Source organism: Cololabis saira, chromosome 6, assembly GCF_033807715.1.
Source record: "Cololabis saira isolate AMF1-May2022 chromosome 6, fColSai1.1, whole genome shotgun sequence".
NCBI classification, from domain to species: Eukaryota; Metazoa; Chordata; class Actinopteri; order Beloniformes; family Belonidae; genus Cololabis; species Cololabis saira.
Window position 1 is genome coordinate 40998619 of NC_084592.1, and position 24141 is coordinate 41022759.

At 35.1% G+C, this 24141-nt stretch overlaps 3 protein-coding genes across 3 annotated transcripts; 1 reads left to right on the plus strand and 2 right to left on the minus strand.

Annotated features, from left to right (window-relative positions):
• Positions 1 to 1633: 1633 nt before the first annotated feature.
• mitd1 (MIT, microtubule interacting and transport, domain containing 1) lies at positions 1634 to 7336 on the minus strand. Its single transcript, XM_061724593.1, has 7 exons — positions 7103 to 7336; positions 5390 to 5491; positions 4769 to 4905; positions 4593 to 4679; positions 3130 to 3242; positions 2128 to 2188; positions 1634 to 2051 (listed from the first exon to the last, which is right to left on the minus strand). Exons 1-7 carry the CDS (start codon positions 7245 to 7247, stop codon positions 1956 to 1958), a joined length of 741 nt encoding a protein of 246 aa, XP_061580577.1. The 5' UTR covers positions 7248 to 7336; the 3' UTR covers positions 1634 to 1955.
• Positions 7337 to 8829: 1493 nt separating this feature from the next.
• Positions 8830 to 13457, plus strand: mrpl30 (mitochondrial ribosomal protein L30). Its single transcript, XM_061724594.1, has 5 exons — positions 8830 to 9074; positions 9858 to 9941; positions 11864 to 12010; positions 12114 to 12187; positions 13269 to 13457. The coding sequence occupies exons 1-5, from the start codon at positions 9033 to 9035 to the stop codon at positions 13399 to 13401; spliced, it is 480 nt and encodes a 159-aa protein (XP_061580578.1). The 5' UTR covers positions 8830 to 9032; the 3' UTR covers positions 13402 to 13457.
• Positions 13458 to 15676: 2219 nt separating this feature from the next.
• txndc9 (thioredoxin domain containing 9) lies at positions 15677 to 22069 on the minus strand. Its single transcript, XM_061724595.1, has 5 exons — positions 21977 to 22069; positions 19659 to 19847; positions 18974 to 19092; positions 17547 to 17801; positions 15677 to 16101 (listed from the first exon to the last, which is right to left on the minus strand). Exons 2-5 carry the CDS (start codon positions 19830 to 19832, stop codon positions 15981 to 15983), a joined length of 669 nt encoding a protein of 222 aa, XP_061580579.1. The 5' UTR covers positions 19833 to 19847; positions 21977 to 22069; the 3' UTR covers positions 15677 to 15980.
• Positions 22070 to 24141: the final 2072 nt, after the last annotated feature.

Here is a 24141-nt window from a genome sequence, read left to right on the forward strand (position 1 = left end):
CAATTATTAAGTGAAAGTCGGAGCTGCGTTGTTGTGAAGGCCAGGAATGTCGTGCACGTTCACAGCGCCGTCACGTGACCGATGAACCCTTGAGACCTCAGAGGTGGAGCTTTTATTACAGCAGGGCAGGTGAGTTAATGTTTAGGGAAAGATGCTGGACGTGTGCCATTTTGAAATAAGTAACTGTGCTGTCAGTAATACTGCAGTCTGCAACTTCTGATGAACTCCGGGTCACGTGTTCTGTGGACATAAGTATCATAACTGGTGTGAAAAGTCCATTTGAAGCAAAAAACTAAGTTTTTAATGTACTGGAACCATAGATCTTATATATATTTGTGTTATTATTGATATTCATATAACATTTGTGTTTGTGTGTGTGTGTGTGTGTGTGTGTGTGTGTGTGTGTGTGTGTGTGTGTGTGTGTGTGTGTGTGTGTGTGTATATATATGTATATGTATGTATTTCATATCCAAAAAGTGCATATGTATGTGTGTGTATGTGTTATATATAGATATATATATAGATATATTTAGTTTTTTTGTATAGAAATTAAATTCATTTTGATTATAATGAAATAGAGTTTAGGGGGTAGGATTTAATACGTTTTTACTTCTTCCTACTCCTTTTCAAGCATGTTAATTATGATGGATGCATGATTTGCACAATGTTTTTTTGTTTTTTTGTGTTGTCATGACTGAATAAACTTCATTCATTCATTCATTTATTTATATTTTTGTTTTCTTATTTACATTTATTTATTATTGATTATTATTATTTTGTTTTGTATTCACTACGGTTTCATGTTTGAAATAAAAATTTCAATTAAATTCATTCAATATATATATATATATACACGACTGTCTCAGAAAATTAGAATATTGTGATAAAGTTCTTTATTTTCTGTAATGCAATTAAAAAAACTAAAATGTCATACATTCTGGATTCATTACAAATTAACTGAAATATTGCAAGCCTTTTATTATTTTAATATTGCTGATCATGGCTTACAGTTTAAGATTAAGATTCCCAGAATATTCTAATTTTTTGAGATAGGATATTTGAGTTTTCTTAAGCTGTAAGCCATGATCAGCAATATTAAAATAATAAAAGGCTTGCAATATTTCAGTTGATTTGTAATGAATCCAGAATGTATGACATTTTTGTTTTTTTAATTGCATTACAGAAAGTCACAATATTCTAATTTTCTGAGACAGTCCTGTATATAGTATAGTATGTATAATGTCCATTTTTACATTTATGTTGCAGTAATGCCACAAAATCCTAAAGAAAACCTTTTTTAACACAAAATATACTGTGTACATGTGTTTTCTAGCTTGACTATAATCAGACTTTATAATGCTTCATATTAATTATTCAAATTTAAATGTAATGTCCCTGCACTCATTGAGATCTACTTTGTTGTTGTTTTTCTACCTTAATATTAATTTAAAAAAAATGTCCCTTTGTTTTATATAACTGCTGAATGTGGAACATGTGTCATTGTGTTATTTATATGTTTCTGCTATTATGTCTAAAGAAGGACCCCTCTGGCTATAAACACACATTCATTTTGCAAAGTATATAGTCATAATGAAAATAACTGGAGGTGCAACAGTCAGCAGATATTTGTGGTAGTATAAAAGTACTTTTTAATATGATTTAAAAATAATCTTTTTCTTTTTCCACTGGACGGCATTCTCTCTGTATACAACCATCATTACAGAAAGAGATTTCTACTTCACGAGTACAAAACGTAGAAGGAATAACCCTATAAAATCCCCAATAATAAATAACTTTAACCCTATTTAGAGGTTTACAACATACATCAGTGCAGCGAAAAGTTAAACCTTCAGTTATAACGTCTTGCTCTGCTTGCGTCTGCTTGTGGCGTGTGAAGGTTAAAATCCATCATGAAGAGCAGATAAGTTAATGAAAACACTGGAGTTAGAACAACTTCAGAGAGTTTTGGTGTGTTTGGTGTGGAAGATGTCGACGGTGGTTTCCAGGCACGGCCGGAGGTCGTAGTCGCAGTATCCGATGGAGAACCGGCCCTGCGGGACAAACGGCCACAGAGCTTAGTAACCATGACGACGGCGGCAAGTAAAGGACGACGAAGGTTTGACTCACCTTCGGCCTCTTGAAGTAATCCAGCCCTCTTCCAATTTTTATGATCCAACCGTTGTCAAACCTAAAAATAAATCTTGTTTGATCACACAAAATAAGAATAATATAGCAAACATGTATTTATTTCAGTAGGTAGATACAAGTATTAGGTATTAGGGCCAAACTAAGACAAAAAAAAGTTGGAAATTATGAGAATAAAGTCGTAAAATTACGAGAATAAAGTCATAATGTTGCGAGAATAAAGTCGTAATATTACGAGAATAAAGTCGTAATTTATGAGAACTCTAACAGGAAGAGGAGCAGGAAGGGGAGGGAGAGGAGGATTTAACAATCTTTTCCAATTGTTATTAGCAGTCGACACTGTGGTAAATTATTTTAATATTGTAGTTTTTTCCGTGTTACTACCATGTATAATTCTATACTTTATTGTTATTCTGTATGTTTTTATTATGTATATACAGGACTGTCTCAGAAAATTTGAATATTGTGATAAAGTCCTTTATTTTCTGTAATGCAAAAATGTCATACATTCTGGATTCATTACAAATCAACTGAAATATTGCAAGCCTTTTATTATTTTAATATTGCTGATCATGGCTTACAGCTTAAGAAAACTCAAATATCCTATCTCAAAAAATTTGAATATTCTGGGAATCTTAATCTTAAACTGTAAACCATAATCAGAAATGTTAAAATAATAAAAGGCTTGCAATATTTCAGTTGGTTTGTAATGAATCCAGAATGACATTTTTGTTTTTTTAATTGCATTACAGAAAATAAAGAACTTTATCACAATATTCAAATTTTCTGAGACAGTCCTGTATAATTCTATACTTTATTGTTATCCTGTATGTTTTTATTATATATATAATTGTGTCCTGTGTGAAGACCCCAGGAAGAATAGCCATTACTCCCACAACGGATTGATGGATAATGGGGATCCTAATAAATAAACAAATAAACTAATTCCAGACTTGGTGTCAGTGTGTCTGCTGTGAAACCCACCGGATCTCCCTGTCGTGGATGGTGGAGGAGAACTGCAGGTCCAGAGCGACTCCCTCGGCAGCCAGGCTGTCCGTCAGCTCTGCCAGAGCGCCGCCCTGCTGGCGGCTGTCGCCCTGCACCACACAAGGAGTATCCGTGAAAACCGCATACCTGTCTAAATACGGGAAATTTTCTGCCGCTTTCCCACCAGCCCAACCGAGGTCCATTATTACATTTTAAGACAGATTTAAGAGAAATTCAAAATAACTACCTGTCAACCCCTTACACACTACAATTATGTGCTCATAGCCTGATAGTTCCACCTTTGTTGACACTGAAATGCTGTGGACATTCCTATGTTTGTAATTCCTATAATAGAGCCTAAATGAAAACACAAAAGTGAATTAAATCCGTTTTTTTTATATATGTATTTTCAGTTTGTATGCTAATTGATTGTCTTCAAATGAAACATTTACATTTTCTTTTAATTTGTCATTTTCACTCATGTGGCCCTCCGGTGCTGCTTTTTTTTTTTTCTTTTTTTTTTTTACTTTATTAAAAGAATTATCACAGAATAGTATTCAGGAACAGTATACAAATAGAATACAGAACATGTGCCAGGGGTGATGTTCGTTATTCAAGAAGATTATACATATTACACAAGTCTACGGTTTTAATAGCCTTTTCATTTGTTGATTTAGTGATTAGTTTTAAGTAAAGTTCCATTTCTTTCTGGAAAACATAAAAGCAAGGGGTTTTCTTTGAAAATTTACTCTTATGAATATGAAATTTGGTAAGAAATAAAAACAGATTCATCAAAAAGTAACATTTTCCTTCTTTCTTAGGGTAACAATGGAAACCAAAAACAACATTTTCCCAATGTAAATTAAGATCTACAGTGAAAGAGTCAATAATAAATTTGCTAATATCTACCCATAGTTTTTTCGAATGAGAGCAAAGCCAGAATAAGTGAACAACCGTTTCTGGATGTAAATTACAGAAGGAACAGTTCGTACTAATGTCCTTTTTAAATTTCTGCAGGCTCTCCGGTGCTGCTGACGGACATCGTTCCTTCCCCCGTGAGAGACACTAAAATCACCCCATCCTGCTCCTCTTTGGGAAAGTAAACTTAATATCCCATTTTAGAGATATTTATACGAAGTCTTCGCTTTTTTGGCAGAAATGCTTCCTCTCTCATGACATCCATCCATCCCGTTCTTGCCACTAATTTTGCAAAAACTGCCACCCGGGATACAGCAAGCAGCAGTTCTCGTGAGGTTAGTCGCCCTGCACCACAATTCACTTTGCAGTTTAAAAATTATTACATTATAAAATGGGAAATTTACGGGAAAATACTAATACGGGAGGACGGCGGGAAAGAGGGGTGAAATACGGTAGTTTCCCGGGCAAAACAGGAGATTTGACAGGTATGGAAAACAGCGCGCCGCGTGATTGATTTGTGCGAGATTGGCAGAAGGACCTACTTCATCCTGCGTCGTGAGGAGATGGATCGTCTTCACCTTGCCGGAGGATTTCAGCAGCATCTCGCAGAAACGCAGGAAGTTGTACAACTGGGATGCAGAGAGGAGACAGTTAATGTCTGGCTTCAGCATGAATCAGCTAAAATGTTTATGTCTGCTGATTAAAACAGACTCCTTACTTGGTGAGTGTGCCGTATGTACGGATCCTCCACCCAGACCTCGGTGAGGCTGCTGCTGATGTACGGCTTGAACAGAGCCTCGTAGCCGTAGCCGATGGCGTCCTCGGGTACTTTTATCTGTTCGTGGTACTTCCCGTCTGCCAAGACAAGTTGTTTGGTTCTTTAGAAACCATCTCAGGTCCCTGCTGTGTTTGATAACTATCCCATCTGTGCCCATGTGGAAACTAGCTGTGAGAACTGAGAAGATGTGTGAACTGTTTTCTAAGTTGTCTATAATTGTTCGAACACTGCAATCAAAAAACCTTGTTCATAGAAATTTTACTTTGGAGGGCATACAATTGTTTTTTGAACTTAAATGTGCTTACCTCTCTAGCCATGTGTCTCCCTTCTTTGCAGGATGATTGAAATTGATGCCTCTCCAAAACGATGTGATCACATGAGCAATTTATTCTATGGTTTTCTAGATAACAGGGGTGGAACAACTTGCACAAATTACCCCACTCTCCCTACTCATTGACCACATCTCTTATCACACCCAACACTCAGCAAAAAATAAATCTGAATCTGAAGCTAATCTCAGGTTGGTTTGTTATTGAAGCCTGTTGAGATGGAGTTAATTACCTTCTTTCATCTGGTTCACCAGGGCTTTGAGCTGCTCTGCTCGGTCCATGTATCCCCTGATCCGCTCCCTGTAGTGGCCCCTCTTAGACTCGTCTTTAATAGCTGCACGACAGTAACAAACACATGGAAGTTCAAGTTCAAGTTCAAGTTCAAGTTAACTCTATTAATACCCGTAGTACTGCCCTTACTTTTTAACAACTTGTGCTTTTTTATTATTTTAGCTCTTTTCTTATCAAAACATGCCAAATGTTATATTATCTCTAGAAATAGAAGTTGGGACGGGTCAAATCTCAGCCTACACCTTTTCAGTCTTGTTTTGTTTATATATTTTGGTCTAATGGAATATTAGCATTAACTTCATGTTTTTTTTGTTTTCTTTTCTTTCGTTTCTTTTGTATTTTATTTCTTATTTTGGAAATTTAGCTGCTTTAAATCAGGCCTAAAAACATTACTGTTTACTGAAGCGTACTCTTAAATTAAATACTTACTGGCTGTACTCTACTGCCCTTACTTTTTAACAACTTGTGCTTTTTATTATTTTACCTCTTTTCTTATCTTTTTATTTCATTTTATTTGTTATTTACTGTTTAATTGTGTCTTGCTGCTTTTAATGTTGATGTAAAGCACTTTGAATTACCTTGTGTTGAATTGTGCTATAAAAATAAACTTGCCTTGCCTTACTCTCACTACTACTACTGTCATTACTACTACTACTAGTTTTACTACTACTACTGTCATTACTACTACTATTACTGCTACTACTGCTGTAGTAGTAGTAGTAGTAGTAGTAGTAGTAGTAATAGTAGTACTATTACTACTACTGCTACCAGTACTCGAGTTGTAAAAAAGAAATCAGGGGGGATGGTGGATTTTATCATATGGGGACAGATAATTTGTGCTGATTACAAATAATATAATATATTACAAATAATAGCACTGACCAAAACACCTGCAGAAATACTGCAGGAATGACATAGCAGCAGTTAAATGCAGCCTTCTGTAAGCTTTAAATATCCACTGGGCTTACATCAAATACATCAAAACACAACAATAAAAAACAGTTTTCTGAACTTATCAATATGACTCTGTCCTTCACAGGATAAGTAAAATGGATCACTGCAAAAACTCAAAATCTTAAGAATATTTGTCTTATTTCTAGTTAAAATGTCTCATTTTAGTAAGAAAATCTCATTACACTTAAAATAAGACTCATCACTGGGAAAAACAACAATTTTCACCTGTTTCAAGTAGATTTTCAGTTAAAATAAGTAGAAAAATCTGCCAGTGGAACAAGATTTTTTTACTTGTAATAAGAAGATAAATCTTGTCCCACTGGCAGATTTTCCTACTTATTTCAAGTGAAAATTTACTTGAAAAGGGTAAAAAATTGTCAAATAAGTTATTTTTCTGGTGATGACTCTAAATGTTGAAATAGCAGTAAAACCACATTCATTGATGAAATGACATAAGGGATGGAAAGAGGGGATGGCAGTTTTACAGGGAGATAATTTTGACATTTTTTATTTCAGGGGGGATGCCATCCCCCCTCATCCCCCCTCAACTCCAGTACTGACTTCTACTACTATTACTTTCATTACTACTACTGTCATTTCTAGTACTATTACTAAGTGCATGTAGTAAAGCACATGCATTACTCCACATAGGGGTCCTGTCAGGGACCTGTCAGGACCATGGATGTATTATGGTCAGGACCTTTCAGTGCGTCCATGAGCAGCTGGATCCCCTCCTGGTAGCAGACCAGGGACTCCTGCAGGCGGCCGCTCTGGTCCAGCTCCACCGCCCGCTTCAGCACCGACACGGCCGAGGCCTCCAGGCCGGACACGTGGTTCTGGCTCATCCTCCCCGTCAAAAAATATAAGCTCCTAAACTGTTTTCATGCTTGGTTAAAACCAGGAAGAGGATGAGAGAAGAGAAACCAGGTGGTGCCGCGTGCGCCACAAAAATAAGGCCCCGGGAAACGCTGTGGCCGGAATATATGGTTCCTGATGCAAAGCAAGGCAAGTTTATCTTTACAGCACAATTCAAGTGTTTTACATCAACATTCAAAGCAGCAAGACACAATTAAACAGTAAATAACAAATAAAATGATAAGAAAAGAGTTAAAATAATAAAAAGCACCAGTTGTTAAAAAGTAAGGGCAGTAGAGTACAGCAGATAAGTATTTAATTTAAGAGTACGCTTCAGTAAACAGTAGTAGTAAAGGAATGTCTCCTTGAAGAAACTGATAAGATACTGAAAGTTAGAATAACATCCAATTTCACTTTTAGATTCAAAGCATCATTGAATAGAATGTGGTTATATATTTAGGCTTTTTAAAATGATTTTTCTTTTAAATAATATGCATTGTTCTTGCTTCTTTAGGCCTTTAAGGCAAGGCATGTTTATTTGTATAGCACAATTCAACACAAGGTAATCCAAAGTGCTTTACATCAACATTAAAAGCAGCAAGACACAATTAAACAGTAAATAACAAATAAAATGAAATAAAAAGATAAGAAAAGAGGTAAAATAATAAAAAGCACAAGTTGTTAAAAAGTAAGGGCAGTAGAGTACAGCCGGTAAGTATTTAATTTAAGAGTACGCTTCAGTAAACAGTAATGTTTTTAGGCCTGATTTAAAGCAGCTAAATTTCCAAAATAAGAAATAAAATACAAAAGAAACGAAAGAAAAGAAAACAAAAAAACATTAAGTTAATGCTAATATTCCATTAGACCAAAATATATAAACAAAACAAGACTGAAAAGGTGTAGGCTGAGATTTGACCCGTCCCAACTTCTATTTCTAGAGATAATATAACATTTGGCATGTTTTTACAAAACAAAAGTGATGAACTCTGTTGTAATGTAATCCTCTGTTTAGCCAAATTCTTTATTCATAAAAATAGATATTTAAAGTCATCCCCCAAATTAGTTTTTTTTTTAAATGAATTTGGATTATATTTAAAATCTAAAACTAATAACTGAAACAAAAGCACAAAAAATGTATGAAGTGTTAAGGCATTTTCCCACTGATTTAGAAGACTGGTATCCTTACTTACCCCTTGTATGATGGACTTTGTTGTATTATTTTACTTAAATGTCATGTATTTAATTTATTTATTATTGTTTGAACCTTATTTTCATATTATATTACTGTATAAAATTGAACATTTTATAAAAAAAAATGTTTTTATACAGTTGTTATACAATTTTGTCATGGGACATTCAATCTCTACACACTTTATTCTCATGTTTACATACAGTGTCCAATCTACTGTTCCCTTTATCAACCTCGTTTCGATTACAAATGTATTTGTATGGAATGTATATTTGCCATGTTTCTTTTATAATGAACCTTTGACACGAATAAAATAATAAAAAATAAAAACGATTATAAAATAAAGAACGGAACAACGGCACGTCGGCGTCATTTGAATGTAACACACTTCCGGTGTTTCAGCAGGGGATAAAACTGAAATGTGATTCTCGTGTTTGTTTGTTATTTTACTTTTTGGAAACATGTTTCATTTATAATTCTTGTGAACATTGAACCTAAAGCAGTAATCTTTCCCTGGGGTGTCGTTAGACTCGACACACGTGATCATTTTGACGGTTTTCGTGCCTTTAACCTTCAGATTTTCAACATGTCAGGCATCTGTCGCAGTTTCAGCTTTCTGTCGGTCAAAGTGAGTATTTTTAAAACCTTTATAACTTAAAATGTCCCGGTTTAACCATCAGATTCAATAGCTTTTTACACAATAAATTTTGATGCAATTTTTAAATATAAATAAAAAGTAAGTGCAGGTTTTGCTGCTCATTATCAGGGTTTATATACAAAATTAAATACACTTTTAAATGTATTAACTTGTATAAACACCCTTTATAAGTCAGATGTTACTTACACTTGCCTGTGAGACTTTTAAACACCTTAAAACTCTTCAATCAATATTACTGTGACGTCAGGTCATCTTACATGTTTATTAATAATAATAATGATAATAATAATAAATTTTATTTATAGAGCGCTTTTTGTCTTATTTCTAGTAAAAATGTCTCATTTTTAGTCCAAGAAAATCTCATTACACTTAAAACAAAACTCATCACTGGAAAAAACAACCATTTTCCCCTGTTTCAAGTAGATTTTCACTTAAAATAAGTAGAAAAATCTGCCAGTGGAACAAGATTTTTTTGCTTGTAATGAGAAGATAAATCTTGTCCCACTGGCAGATATTTCTACTTATTTCAAGTGAAAATTTACTTGAAACAGGTGAAAATTGTCAAATAAGTTATTTTTCTGGGGATGACTCCTGTTTCAAGTGTAATGAGATTTTTCGAATAAAAATGAGACATTTTAACTAGAAATAAGACAAATATTCCTGGTAAGATTTTGAGTTTTTGCAGTGTAATATTTTGAATGAAGTAACAAACCTGCATTTAATTGATTTTCTTTGACTCTTCATATGTTACAGACGCTGAATGACGTGGCTCTGTCACCGTGCGGCTGGTATTTGTCCGCACGAAGCAAATTCTGCAAGGCGAAGGTTTCAAAAGAGGTACGAACCAAGACTGTCGTCTCAGCTTTACTTCAACGTTTGTGTATCTGGTGACCCAACAAAAGGTCTCGATAAGCAGGTTGATGTTTCCCAACGATGGAGATGCTCCGTCCCTTCTGACCGTAAACATCTACACCTCCGAGCTTTTACCTAAAATAAGCAACCAGTCAAATTAATATCTGGCAGCCGAATGGTCTGGTTTCTGTCTCAATGCTTGAATAAATGAACTCGACATAAATTTTAGGGAAAAATTACATATTTTTGTGTGAAAGTTTATAGCTAAGGCTTGCAGTGTTTTCTTTGGCAGTGCAGCTTAGGGTCAAATTTAATTTAACACATTTTCTGTCACTTTTGTGCAACAAAATCCTCACATTTTCTCTTTTTAATAATATTCCAACTGTTCGGTTATCCTAAATTGGCCTTTTGTCAGCCTTCTGATTGGTCAATCAGAAAAATTGTAGCCGGTTGGACAGAACAGCCGTCTTTCTCATTCAAATCAATGTTTCTACTTGCTTTGTATCAAAAATGTAAATCACTGGATTCGTTTTTTAAACTTTATATTAGTAAAAAGAAACACTTGTAGTGTCGTGAGGGTGCCACTTATTTATTTATTTATTTATTTATTCATTTATGTATCTTAAAATGGTTAAAGGAAAAATGTCTGCTCTGGATAAAGCTATGTGGACGGCCAGACCTTCCACCGTGCTATCAGCTAAACTATCTTGTTTTCTCCGAAAAACCTCAGTTTTTTTAAAACTCACTACACCTGAAGTGTTCCTTTTTTATTTATATCTAGTTCCTGTTGATTTTCTTTGGTACAACAATTAGAAATAAAGTGATATAAAACCCTGTTTTTACAACTGGAGTGGACAGGAGAGATGGCAACGGCCTAGCAACGCCCTAGCAACGGGGGCGGGGCTTGACAAAGGCTCAGTTGACATTTTCCATAAACCAGGTTTCCAGAAACACGGCACGGTCGGCTCTCAGGTGGAGTCAGAAGGCCGAGACTCTGATCTCATTTTGGTGTCTTGCTTTGGTTCGTTGGTTCATCCCGTGCGACCTTTGACCCGCCCAGTCCGGTTCATGTAGGAGGTGGAGACGACGGAAGCAGTGGGGGAATCATTCGGTGTCGCAGCGTCTTTGTTCGTGATTGTCGTCTGTGACTACGTTTACATGCAGTCAAAATTCGGGTTATTGCTAATATTCCGGTTACTGAAACATGTGGAATAATCTGTTTCCATGGTGATTAATCATTTGGGATAGCTGGATCAGACAGTGACGCACGGAAAACATCATTTCCGCTTCTTCTTCCTGTATCCAAATCCAAAACAACAACAACAATAACAGCAGAAAGGCAAGGCGGATAATCTGACCCGCTGGTACCGTTTTGTTTCTTGGTCCTGCAGTTCGCCTTTTTCCAGCGGAGCTTGATCTGGTCTGGCGTTCGTACAAATCCTGCTTCGTGCAACTTTTGGCTCACCTCTTTGTAAATCTGGCTATCCCGGTACTTTCTACCGTCTACAAATGCCAAAATGTTCATATCCTTCAGTACATTTATGAAGTGATTAGTCTCCTCCTGGTCTTGTGTTTCTCCGTGTTTATAAGAACTTCCTGGACTCAAAAGACCAAGATTCCTTGCGAAAAGAACGTGCAGAAAACAAATTCATGTTCCTTTTGATGGGGAAATCCCATTAGGCGTTTACATGACCAAATATTCAGGTTAGAAAAGGAGTAACCCAGGGGTCATTCTCGGGTTTTTAAAAACCGGAATATGAGCAAATTCCGGTTATTCAAAGGGGTTATTGGTGTTTACATGGCCGTGCAAAACCGGGTTATTGCTAATATTCCGGTTAGAAAAGAGTTATTGACTGCATGTAAACGCAGTCAGTGATCAAGACTTCCACCTTTTTCCTCCTGAACAGATTTTTGAAGAACGGTCAAAAGAGCACGAGAAGTACGGCGGGGATCCGGAACAACCTCACAAGCTGCACATCGTGACCCGGGTGAAGAGCGTGAAGCGACGGCCGTACTGGGAGAAGGACATGGTGAAAAGCCTCGGCCTCCAGAAGGTACGTGAGGAGAAAAACCGCTCAAACTGTTGGCTGGGATTGATGATCTGTCCGATACCGGGGAAACCAGAACCTCATGTCTCCCTCTCTGTTTCCCCTGAAGGCCCACGACCCCGTAATCCACAAAAACACCCCGGCCGTCAACAGTCAACTCAAATTTGTCAAGCACCTCGTGAGGTAAGAGCGCTCGATGCTGCCGACGCCGAGTCGTCGGTCCGGTTACAGAATGTTTTTTGTTTTTATTGTTTGCACTCGTAAAAAGGAACATTACACAGAGGAAAAAAGTTAAGAAAGATGAGCAGGAGAGGTCATAAAAAACCCGAAGGGCTTATAAGCGACTCCCCCCTCCTAAAAACAAGAAAAAAGAAAAAACAATAATTCACAAAACCATATAAGCACAATACTACAGAAGAGTATTAGGGCCATGCAGGATTATTATATTATTATATAGATATTTTAGAGGAGGAAGATTTTTTTTTTATTGTGCACTTCGAGAAAAAAGTCGAAATGTCGAGAATAATGTTGAAATAAAATTTCAAGAATAAAATCGAAATTTCATGAATAAAGTCGAAATGTCGAGAACAAAATTGAAATAAAATTTCGTGAATAAAGTCGAAATGTCGAGAATAATGTTGAAATACAATTTCGAGAAAAAAGTCGAAATGTCGTTATTAATGTTGAAATACAATTTTGTGAATAAAGTTGAAATTTCGTGAATAAAGCCGAAATTTTGTGAATAAAGTTGAAATGTCGAGAACAAAATTGAAATACAATTTTGTGAAAAAAGTCGAAATGTCGAGATTAATGTTGAAATAAAATTTCGTGAATAAAGTTGAAATTTCGTGAATAAAGTCGAAATTTCGTGAATAAAGTCAAAATACAATTTCATCAATAAAGTGGAAATGTCTCTTCTGGCCCATCAAATCCAGTTAGGAGAGCAACTGACAGCTCTGCAGCCGTAACTAACTAACTAACTAACTAACATCCTTGGAGTGGAACGTTAAGTTATGCAACTGCATATGTGTCAAATCAATATCTAATATAGCCAATTCACTTTATTCACGTAATTTTGACTTTTTTCTCAATGTTTCGACTTTTTTCTCAAAGTGCATAATGAAAAAAAAATCTTCCTCTTAAATATTATTTTTATTTTTCTCCTGCCTGAACCTAATACCAGTACTCTTCCGTATAAAGATGATGAAATGAGACTGTGTCTAATGTTTGGTGTTGCATATTAAAGTCCCCTCCCTCCCTGCAGGATCCAGCCTCTCAAGACGCCCTACGGCCTCCCAGCCGAGCAGGACATGGCGGAAACTTACATCAACAGCAAAGGAGAGCTGATCGTACGGCGTCTCCTCCAACCGGCCGAGCAGAAGGCCCTGGACTCTTAGCTCCGCCTCGTCCCTCAAAACATCAACTCGTTAATAAAACCCTCTGAAAAACCCAAGAGCTTCCCGTCTTCAATCCTTTTGCAGAGAAAATGTGAATTTTTAAATCTTATCTGACAAATGTAATGAAGAAGTGATCCAGATGAAGCTGAAACACTTCCACTTTCTATTATATTTATTGTTTTTAAGCTGTTGGGGAAATTGGAGTCGATCGCAACGGGTTTAGTTGATTAAATTTTCACTCAAGTACTTGAATAAATTGGGGCAGATCTTGAATATAATTTACCTTCCCTGTTAATTTAGCAACAGGTGGTTCAGATTCTCGATGAAAGTCAGACTGAAATAATAAAGTCTGCATATTTTCCATGGAGTTCCAGTCTCTTTACTCACGTAGGTTCATTATTTTGCGTCACGTATTCATGACGTATATCATAAAACATGTTTTCCTAAAACAAGAGGTGTGAGGCAACAAAGCAGCATGAAATCAGTGGATTATTTATCTGACTAACCAAATTATGTAAATAATTCAAATTCTCAGATGTGGCTTCTGCCAAAAAACTAAAAAAAAACCTTAAAAATGACAGCTTTTTATTTCTTCTATTAACCTGTTACCCCAAGGGATTTTAGAGGTAAATATATCCACAATTATAAGGCCAATATGCATAATATTGGTCTCAATGGATAGCTAAGACCTCCCAGCATGCATTTCCAGTGTCAGAAAAATTGTGAACATTCACATGCCTGAGCAAATTGTGATAAACTAAAGAAAAACAAAAGTTTCATCCTCGTCTAATTTTTTTTTTAGTTTGCACAGTGATGGGAAAACACCATGATAGCAATGCATCTATTTATACAGGACTGTCTCAGAAAATTAGAATATTGTGATAAAGTTCTTTATTTTCTGTAATGCAATTAAAAAAAAACAAAAATGTCATACATTCTGGATTCATTACAAATCAACTGAAATATTGCAAACCTTTTATTATTTTAATATAGCTGATTTGGCTTACAGTTTAATAAGATTCCCAGAATATTCTAATTTTTTGAGATAGGATATTTGAGTTTTCTTAAGCTGTAAGCCATGATCAGCAATATTAAAATGATAAAAGGCTTGCAATATTTCAGTTGATTTGTAATGAATCCAGAATGTATGACATTTTTGTTTTTGTAATTGCATTACAGAAAATCACAATATTCTAATTTTCTGAGACAGTCCTGTAAAAACACCACCGCCTGGATTCAGCAACTCCTTGACTACAACTGTACCTAGTTACATGAGAATAGCCTAAAGCACATAGATTTTATAAAGGTTTTAGTGTGGATAGAACCAGAAAACATGTTTTCCTAAAACAAAAGGTGTGAGGCGACAAAGCAGCGTGAAATCAGTGGATTATTTATCTGATGAACCAAATTATTTAAATAATTAAAATTCTCAGATGTGGCTTATGCCAAAAATGAAAAAAAAAAAAAAAAAAAAACCTTCAAAGTGACAGCTTTTTATTTCTTCTATTAAAGCAATTCCATCTTTTAATCCTAATGGAGAATTATGTTCAGTCTGGTCGGGTTCTGACTTTGACACATTCATGACTTGGACCCGTTTCTCTGTTATTAATTTAACAATTATTTTGTGATAAACCGAATCCGGCCAAACTGAAGTTTTCTCTGCTTCGCACCCACAAAATAATGAGATCAAATAGAGGTTCATGAGGCTTTGACAGGCAGCATCAGGACAGATGTTGCATTCTGGGACGTCCAATAAGAAAACGAGGGCACTCGGACGGCTTTTAGAGACGAGGAGTCTCCAAAGCTCCAGAACTTAATATTTTATCTACAACTAAACTCTGGGTGCAGCTGAACACGTTTCCCATCCACCACCATCTCCTTCACATTTCCTGCCCGTGTTTCCATGACGATCAATGAGCATCATCATCTCTGGGCTTATAAAAAGAAAAAAAAACCCTCAAAAGGAGTCATTTAAAAAAGGGAGAAAAAAAATCACAAGAGTTCAATTTATTAATGATTTTTTCATTACAGCTGAATTATTTAATTCAAATTTTTGCTACAAGTTTGATATGTAAAACTGTTTTGATGCTAAACTCAAAACATTTGATGTTGGTACACGTCCCTCACTGATCGTTGCCATGGATGCCATTATTGCTGTTCATGTAACTCACTAACTAACATAAACTAATGGATGAGGAGAAAACAAACTCGGCACATTTATCACTTCAAACTTCCTGCTTTTAAGCTGTTACTTTTTAATGCATTTAAAAAAAAAAAAATCACAGCTGACAAATAATTGAGCTACTGGTAAATTGGCACCACGATGATCAATTAATCTGCACATTTCATACCCAAGGTATGCAAAATAATAAAGAAAAAAAAAGAACATTTGAACAAAGAAATAATCCAACTTCTCTTAATCCGACTGTAGAAACTTAACTTAAATTAGGCTAAAAACATACAATTGAATATTTTATAAAGTATGTGATCAAGCAGAATGAGAAAGTACAAATGAACGCGGGCTGTCCGAGAGAGTGATGAGTGAGGTAGCCCCGGGGGGAAACCCGCCGGCCCGGTTTTCACTCGTCCCCAGAGTCCGAGTCGGAGTCGTAGCCTCGGCCTCGGATCGTTTTCTTCTCCACCTTCGTGAACTTGGAGCCCGGTTTCTTATTGGCCGCCGGAGGCTCCATCAGGTTCCCACTGGGACCACAGAGAAGATTGAATTGAATTTTTTTTTTTTTTTCAAACATGAAACAGTAGTGAATACAAAACAATAAATAAATGTAAATAGGAAAACTACGGAGCCCCTAAAGGGACACAGATTTTTTTTTTTTATAATGAGTTTTAAGCGTGCGCGTGAAACCTTTAAGTGAGCACGTAAAGTTGTTTACGTGAGCACGTAAAACGTTTATGCACTCACTAAAAAGTTTCACGCGCTCTCACAAAACTTATAAGTGAGCGCCTAAAAGTTGTTCTACGTGAGCGCGTAAAAACAAGTACATGGGAGTTTTGCTGGAACAGGAGACCAACCAGTAGCGCCCTGCTCTGTTTATGAATGGAAATTACATTACAGGATTTAGCTGAGCTATATTTTAACCTGGGACTCCATTATAAGGACATTACCACTTTGCTTGCAAGTAAACAACTTTACGTGCTCACTTAAAGTTTTCACGCGCACGCTTAAAACTCATTATAAAAAAAATAAAAAAATCCGTGTCCCTTTAGGGGCGCGTAGAAAACAAAACAAAAATATAAATAAAAAAAAAACATGCATCTACCATAATTAACATGCTCGAAAAGGAGTAGGAAGAAGTAAAAACGTATTAAATCCCACCCCCTATACTATATTTCATTATGATCCAAATTATTTTAATTTCTATACAAAAAAACTAAAGATCAATATATACAGGACTGTCTCAGAAAATTTTAATATTGTGATTTTCTGTAATGCAATTACAAAAATGTCATACATTCTGGATTCATTACAAATCAAATTAAATATTGCAAGCCTTTTATTATTTTAATATTGCTGATCATGGCTTACAGCTTAAGAAAACTCAAATATCCTATCTCAAAAAATTTGAATATTCTGGGAATCTTAATCTTAAACTGTAAACCATAATCAGCAATATTAAAATAATAAAAGGCTTGCAATATTTCAGTTGATTTGTAATTAATCCAGAATGTATGACATTTTTGCATTACAGAAAATAAAGAACTTTATCACAATATTCAAATTTTCTGAGACAGTCCTGTATAAATATCAATAATAATAATACATCCTCACACATATATACACTGATATAAATATACCCATTTATAAATTAATATATCAGTCTCAACAATATACAAAAAAGAAAATAACTCATAACGGCAAAGCCCCCCCAAAAGCAACCAAAACCCCCTCCATTATTTGTTATGCAGAATCTTTTCATTGTAGTTCGATTTTGCTGAATCTTGAAATGTAATGTTTCCCTTAAATCATACCCTCCCTCTCTTCTCATTCATGAAACAGTTTCTGTAAGTGATTTGGTAATAAATTGTTCCTGGCTTTGTATAGAATTTTTGCTGTTTGGAATTCTACAATATCATAAAGTTTGACGTTTAAAGATGACGGTTAAATGAAGCACGTCGCCGCGTCTCACCTGTAGTTGATGACGTCGGCACACCCGAGTCTCCACTCCAGCATCTCTGTGGAAAAGTCGTCCGTGTTGCCGAGATCGTTGAACCCCACGACGTAATCCTTGGTTTTCCCGTCTATGAGCAACGCCAGCGTGGGGATCACTTTGATGCGCAGCCTCTCCGACAGAAACGGCGCCTTTTCCACGTTCAGCTTGAGGAATTTGGTCTCAACGTGCTTCTTCGCCAAGAGGGCCAAGTGTTTGTCGACGATCTTGCACCTAAACGTAGAAGAAAGAGAACAACGACAAAAACAGAGCCATTTAATAAATCATAATGAATGGGGATATTGGGAAAAAAATCTATTGCCGTAAGAATTGTGACTGAATCGTTTCAAGGTTTTCAAGAATTGACGGGGCTGGAGATCGATTCATGTCAAGAATTGATTCAATTCCGATTCTTAAGATTCAGAATTGATTTTTCAAGATTTGATTCGATTAGATTCCGATATTGATTTGGTTTAGTGTTATTAAAACTGTTTTTTCAGCTGTTGCATGAATTATATGACTGTAGTTCTGCAACATATTACTACTAGTATTATATTGAGATTCAACAGCAAGTATTGCAGCTAATGATGCTGTAAGGACCAATCAGCTCCCAGAATGCTGATAGAACTGCTTTCAGAAACATCATGTGGGTCAGAATTATCAAACAGATCCAGGGAGGAAACAGAGACGGATGAAATCAGTTTATGTTTTTCCATTTTTTGCGAATTTGGTTTTTAGCATTTTATGCAAATGTAACCCCAAGACAGTATATAAAGCATTATTATTATTACTATTATTATTATTTTGTGTAGCCTTATGATACTTCAATTGTTCTTTTTGTATATTCTATTATGTTAAAAGGTGGGCAAGATGAGCTTTATGCTTCAAGCCCAGACCTTTTCGGTCAAAATAATCACAATATTGACCAAAGAAAAACATGTGTTATCTTGTTTGTTGATTTTTATGCTTGTGATTGACCAAAATAAATATTAACTATATAACTAAGCAAAGAAATAGACAATTTATGCAATTATATCCTTTTTTGGGCATAAACAAAAAAATACCAAAAGTTGTAATGTAATGATGAAAAATAAAATTAAAATAAATAAATCAAATCAAGCTGGTAAAAGTGATGAACTCAAGTTATCTATAAAACTGTTGAGGTATGGGGTGTACTTAGTTTTTCCAAGTACTGTTTCTGCATTGTGGCTTAGTTTTTGTTTAATAACGACACGGTATAATACATCAGTGTTGTCCGTCTGAGGTTGTATTTATCAAATTTTAAGGCGAGTTAGGGACCACTTCTTACACCCTGAAACACAATATTTTAGAAATAAAAGCGGGTGCTTAAAAAAAAAAAAAAAAACGAGTGTGTAATAGTTAGTTACATGAAGTAAGTTCTTTACCTGAAGGTTGAATTCCTGTAGAAGTGACAGACAACTTTTGTGCTCTCCTTCACCTCAGTGAAAAACTCTCTCTCACTGGGGATTTCTCGGTACTCGCCGTGTCCTTTAGACAGCCAGTCCTGTGAAGAGGAGAATTTCAAATGAACAGGACGATAGAAGAAAAACAGTTTTACGTCGGAGACTAGCAACAGTTTTCTGTTTTCTTTGAAAGCACCATTTCCATCCACTCAAGCAGCCAAAAAGTAGTAATAACTGAACTGAAATCTTAAAAAAAAAAGTCTACTCTTCCACCTCCACGTTGTCCTGTAACTCAATAAATGCACCACAAGATACGTAACTTCCTCTCTAAAATTTCAGATATCATTGATCCCACTAAGGTGAAGGTTGTCTCTAATAGAGCGACTGGAGAATTGAGTCGGACTTTCTGGCACAATACATGACTGGTTTGAGTCTAACTTAAAGGACGGACTAATTATGGCGCTTTTATACCAGAACCTACTCAGCCCGACTCGTCTCTTCCATACCTTGTTTTTTAAATTGAATACAGAAAACCTGATCAGAAATCAAGAGAACAAAATCTCTCACTTATCTACTCAGGCCTTTTTCGTCCACTAATAACATTAAACACTGATAAACATGCAACAAATGATGAAAATATAAAAGTTTTACAACATGTTTCTCTTACCTGCTTCTGTTTCTGAGCTTTTTTGAGCGCCTCTAATCGTTTCTCCTTCAGCCTCTCAAAGTCATCTTCATCCATTTCATTCAGTTTGCTCAGCTGATTATTCAACTCCTCCTCCATCACTTTGGTCGTCTGTTCCACAACTTTCGCCAAGATGTCCATCGTTTGACTGGCCATGGCTGCTTGCTAAGTCTGAAAAGGAGAAGAGACCACACCATGGAAATGTGAGGTTCAGAAAATACTCGCTGTGAATGCACGAAAGAGCACTGAAAGCGGAACTCAGGCTGCTGTGGATGAAGGGTTGTAACTTTTTAGTCTGACGCAACAGCATGATGGAGCGTCCCATCATCGTGATGGATTTCATTTTTAGCTTTTGATGAACCCCTCAGAGAGGCATCAATTCCTTTTATGGGCTGTATTTTGCATTACATTGACATATGCTTATAATTATAACCACATTAATAATACATTTTATTTATAGAGCACTTTTAAAAGATCTCAAAGACGCTTCACAGACACAAAGATAAAACATTGAGATCAAGAAAATTAAAAATTAAAAACCACAGGATAAAAAAAGATAAGAGATAAAAGATAAGATAAAGGATAAGAAACAAATCAAACATTAAAAGTTGTTCTGAAAAGGTGAGTTTTGAAATGCGATTTGAGATTAAGATTAGATGCATAGCTAGATAGATAAACAGATAACATGGGGTTAGTTAGGTTTTAAAGGTTGTTTAATCACAGATCATCTCTCTGGATAAAGTTGAGAAAAAAAAGTAATGGTTTAAGATTGTGAGAATTGAATTTAGTTTTATTTTACTATTTCAACAGAGGGTGACCACACAGCAGAAACTTCACAGATCTTTGTTTGGAGACTGACACAAAAGTATTCATTCTTAAAAAATAAAAATAGCCCCCAAAATAGATGCAACTGCACAGATGACAAAGTACATCAATTAAGATGATTTAAAACCAGAGGTGGGTAGTAACGAGTTACATTTACTCCGTTACATTTACTTGAGTAAGTTTTGGGAAATGTTGTACTTTTAGGAGTAGTTTTGAATCACAATACTTTTTACTTTTACTTGAGTAGATTTGTGAAGAAGAAACTGTTACTCTTACTCCGCTACATTAGGCTACGTTGAGCTGTTACTTTTCTTTTATCCCTTTTATCTACGTACACGTCAATCTCATGACATCACTGGGTGATTCTTTGGGGAAAAATGTTTGTTTTTGCATGTTTTGTCACATTTACACAGACTCAAAACACACACAGAGTTTCGATGAGTTCATGGGCTTGTTCTAGTTCTGCCTGGTTAAAAAAGAAAAGTACAAAGGCTTGAAATTTTGTGCTACTTGTGCTTGATTTATTTTTTTATTCTATTATTTTATTATTTATTTAAGTACTTGAATTTACTGTAAGATTATTTGAATTTTTTTTAAATTAATTTTAATTTATTTTATTATATTATTGATCTAATTTGCCTGAAGTTGATTATTTTGTACTTTTGTCTGTTTGAATGGTTGTGTTAAAAAAAATAAATAAATAAATAAAAAATCAGACGTTACTCAACAGTTACTCAGTACTTGAGTAGTTTTTTCACCAACTACTTTTTTACTTTTACTCAAGTAATTATTTGGATGACTACTTTTTACTTCTACTTGAGTCATATTATTCTGAAGTAACAGTACTTTTACTTCAGTACAATTTTTGGCTACTCTACCCAGCTCTGTTTAGAACGATGTTGACGGAAGTAACGTGAACCTGCAGCGTCTCAACCTCCCCCCCTTTTTTTGGGATTAAAATCTTTATTTCGAGCATACAGAAAAAACTAAACAAAAAAACAATACAAATAAACAGTCAAAGGGAAATAAACCTTCACTTTTTAATCTAGTTACAGTTGAATCGCGGTTTCGTGGAGTTTGGGTTTTAACTGCGCAGTAAAGTGACATTAATGACACACAAAGTGACATATTTGTAGTTTTGAGCAGCAACAAAGCCGCAGTCACGCCCCAGGATGCAATGCAGCTGTTGACTTATTAGATGTTTATACTTTATCTTTATACGTGTTCTTTATTACTCTTTACTAAAGGGATCGATACAGACAGAAAAATATAAGTAGACGCATGAACTTCTGCTAGAAATCAGAAAAATCCAGACAAAACGAGAACAAACCCAGAACCTAATGTCTCGCTGCGCAGCCGGTTAATGTGACTTAAAACAGGAACACGTGGCGAGTGGGTGAGATACTCAAAGTTCAAACTGTGTGGTTTTAACGCAGAAAATAAATAAATACATAAAAAAGATCGATCAAACTCACCTTTAATGATTAAAATGAGTAAAACGGGACTGTTCTGCAACGCTTCGGTAGCTCGGCACCTGCGGTTGCTACGGATATGACGTCAGCCGGGACCGGAAACCCTTATATGCCTTCCCTTCCGCTGGCCACGCCCACTTTAGTTTGTAACTCAAACCATTATTTTTCATAATGTATTTATTATGTTAAACAATAACAATATTGCATTATTATTAATATTATTAATATTAGTAATAGTAATAATAATAATAGCTCAGCATCTGCGGTGGCTACGGATATGACGTCAGGCGGGACACGCTGGCCACGCCCACCTAGTTTATATATATATATATATATATATATATATATATATATATATATATATATATATATATATATATATATATATATACATATACAGGACTGTCTCAGAAAATTAGATTATTGTGATTTTCTGTAATGTAATTACAAAAACATCCCTCTGGATGAAGTTAAGAAAAAAAAGTAATGGTTTAAGATTGTGAGAATTGAATTTAGTTTTATTTTACTATTTCAACAGAGGGTGACAACACTGCAGAAACTTCACAGATCTTTGTTTGGAGACTGACACAAAATAGATGCAACTGCACAGAAGACAAAGTACAGGACTGTCTCAGAAAATTAGAATATTGTGATAAAGTTCTTTATTTTCTGTAATGCAATTAAAAAAACAAAAATGTCATACATTCTGGATTCATTACAAATCAACTGAAATATTGCAAGCCTTTTATTATTTTAATATTGCTGATCATGGTTTACAGCTTAAGAAAACTCAAATATCCTATCTCAAAAAATTAGAATATTCTGGGAATCTTAATCTTAAACTGTAAACCATAATCAGCAATATTAAAATAATAAAAGGCTTGCAATATTTCATTTGATTTGTAATAAATCCAGAATGTATGACATTTTTGTTTTTTTAATTGCATTACAGAAAATAAAGAACTTTATCACAATATTCTAATTTTCTGAGACAGTCCTGTATATATATGTCTATGATTCAAACCAACCACCAGAGGGCGTGGTCACCCATCGAGATTATTTTTCATAATTTATATATTTAATATGTTAAACAATAACAATATTGCATTATTATTAATAATAATATTAGTAGTAGTAATAATATATATCTTTTTTTTAATTGAAAGACAAACAGTACAATCCAACCGCCAGGAGGAGACACACACTCAGCGGCTGAAAATCAGGACACAATGAACTATAGAAATACATTAAAAAGAGCACACAAACTTAAGGCCTTGATGGCCTTTGCATTGGTTGAGAGTCTATGGTTCTAATATATTGTTTGACCTCATTTTCAAAAATACAATAAAGACATTATATACAGAAACAAGTCCATATTTTACCCTGGTTTTCTAATAACATTCTTTGGTTGGTCAGCTGTTTAACCCAAATGGCTTACTTTTGACATATCAAGAATGTATGTTGAAATTCAATATTATTGTCCCCGTTAAGGAATTTAATGTCATTATAAATGCAATCCCTATTGGAGTCGTTATGTTATTTAAAAGTACAGCGAGACAGAACTTGAATTTAAATTTGTCTTTTGATCCGACCAAACTTGAAATTGGTGAGATTTGTTTCTCCTCAAGACGCAATAATAGTCGTCATTTATGTGCATTGTTTCAGAAGGATGTTGTATCAATTCCATATGTGGTTTCTTATTGGAATAACTTCGGTAACAATCTTGACTGGAAAAAGTTTTGGTTGTTACCTGCAAAATACTTAATTACTAATAAATTGAAGGAAGTATCTTTTAAAATAATTCACAGTCTACCCATGTAAAGTTTTTGTTCAACGCTTCAAAAAAGACATAGACACTGTTGTTTCTGTGAAGGATCCCCTGAAGATGTTTTTCATTTATTTTGGAGTTGCTCTTTCACTACAAAATTATGGAACTATATCTGTAATTTGATTTGTGTTTGTGTTGAATCACATTTCTCCCTTTGCTTTGAACATGTATTGTTTGACTTCATTGACCAGCCATCTGTTAAAAAAAAAAACAATTTTATATCATTAATCTTATTATATTATTGGCAAAATGGTTTATTCACAAATCCCTGTTATATTAATCAAAAGCTTAGTTTACCGTCTCGTTTGTAATTCAAACCAACCACCAGAGGGTGTGGTCA

Bases quoted from the DNA above. Each gene is read 5' to 3' on its own strand.
- mrpl30 (XM_061724594.1), top strand. From the start codon at position 9,033: ATGTCAGGCATCTGTCGCAGTTTCAGCTTTCTGTCGGTCAAA. The intron at 9,075-9,857 runs GTGAGTATTTTT...CATATGTTACAG, and splicing joins TCAGCTTTCTGTCGGTCAAA to ACGCTGAATGACGTGGCTCT. The intron at 12,011-12,113 runs GTACGTGAGGAG...TTTCCCCTGAAG, and splicing joins AAAGCCTCGGCCTCCAGAAG to GCCCACGACCCCGTAATCCA.
- txndc9 (XM_061724595.1), bottom strand. From the start codon at position 19,832: ATGGCCAGTCAAACGATGGACATCTTGGCGAAAGTTGTGGAACAGACG. The intron at 19,093-19,658 runs GTAAGAGAAACA...TCCTCTTCACAG, and splicing joins AAGCTCAGAAACAGAAGCAG to GACTGGCTGTCTAAAGGACA. The intron at 16,102-17,546 runs GTGAGACGCGGC...CTGTGGTCCCAG, and splicing joins GCCGACGTCATCAACTACAG to TGGGAACCTGATGGAGCCTC.
- mitd1 (XM_061724593.1), bottom strand. From the start codon at position 7,247: ATGAGCCAGAACCACGTGTCCGGCCTGGAGGCCTCGGCCGTGTCGGTG. The intron at 4,680-4,768 runs GTAAGGAGTCTG...TCTGCATCCCAG, and splicing joins ACATACGGCACACTCACCAA to TTGTACAACTTCCTGCGTTT. The intron at 2,052-2,127 runs GTGAGTCAAACC...TTTGTCCCGCAG, and splicing joins ATTACTTCAAGAGGCCGAAG to GGCCGGTTCTCCATCGGATA.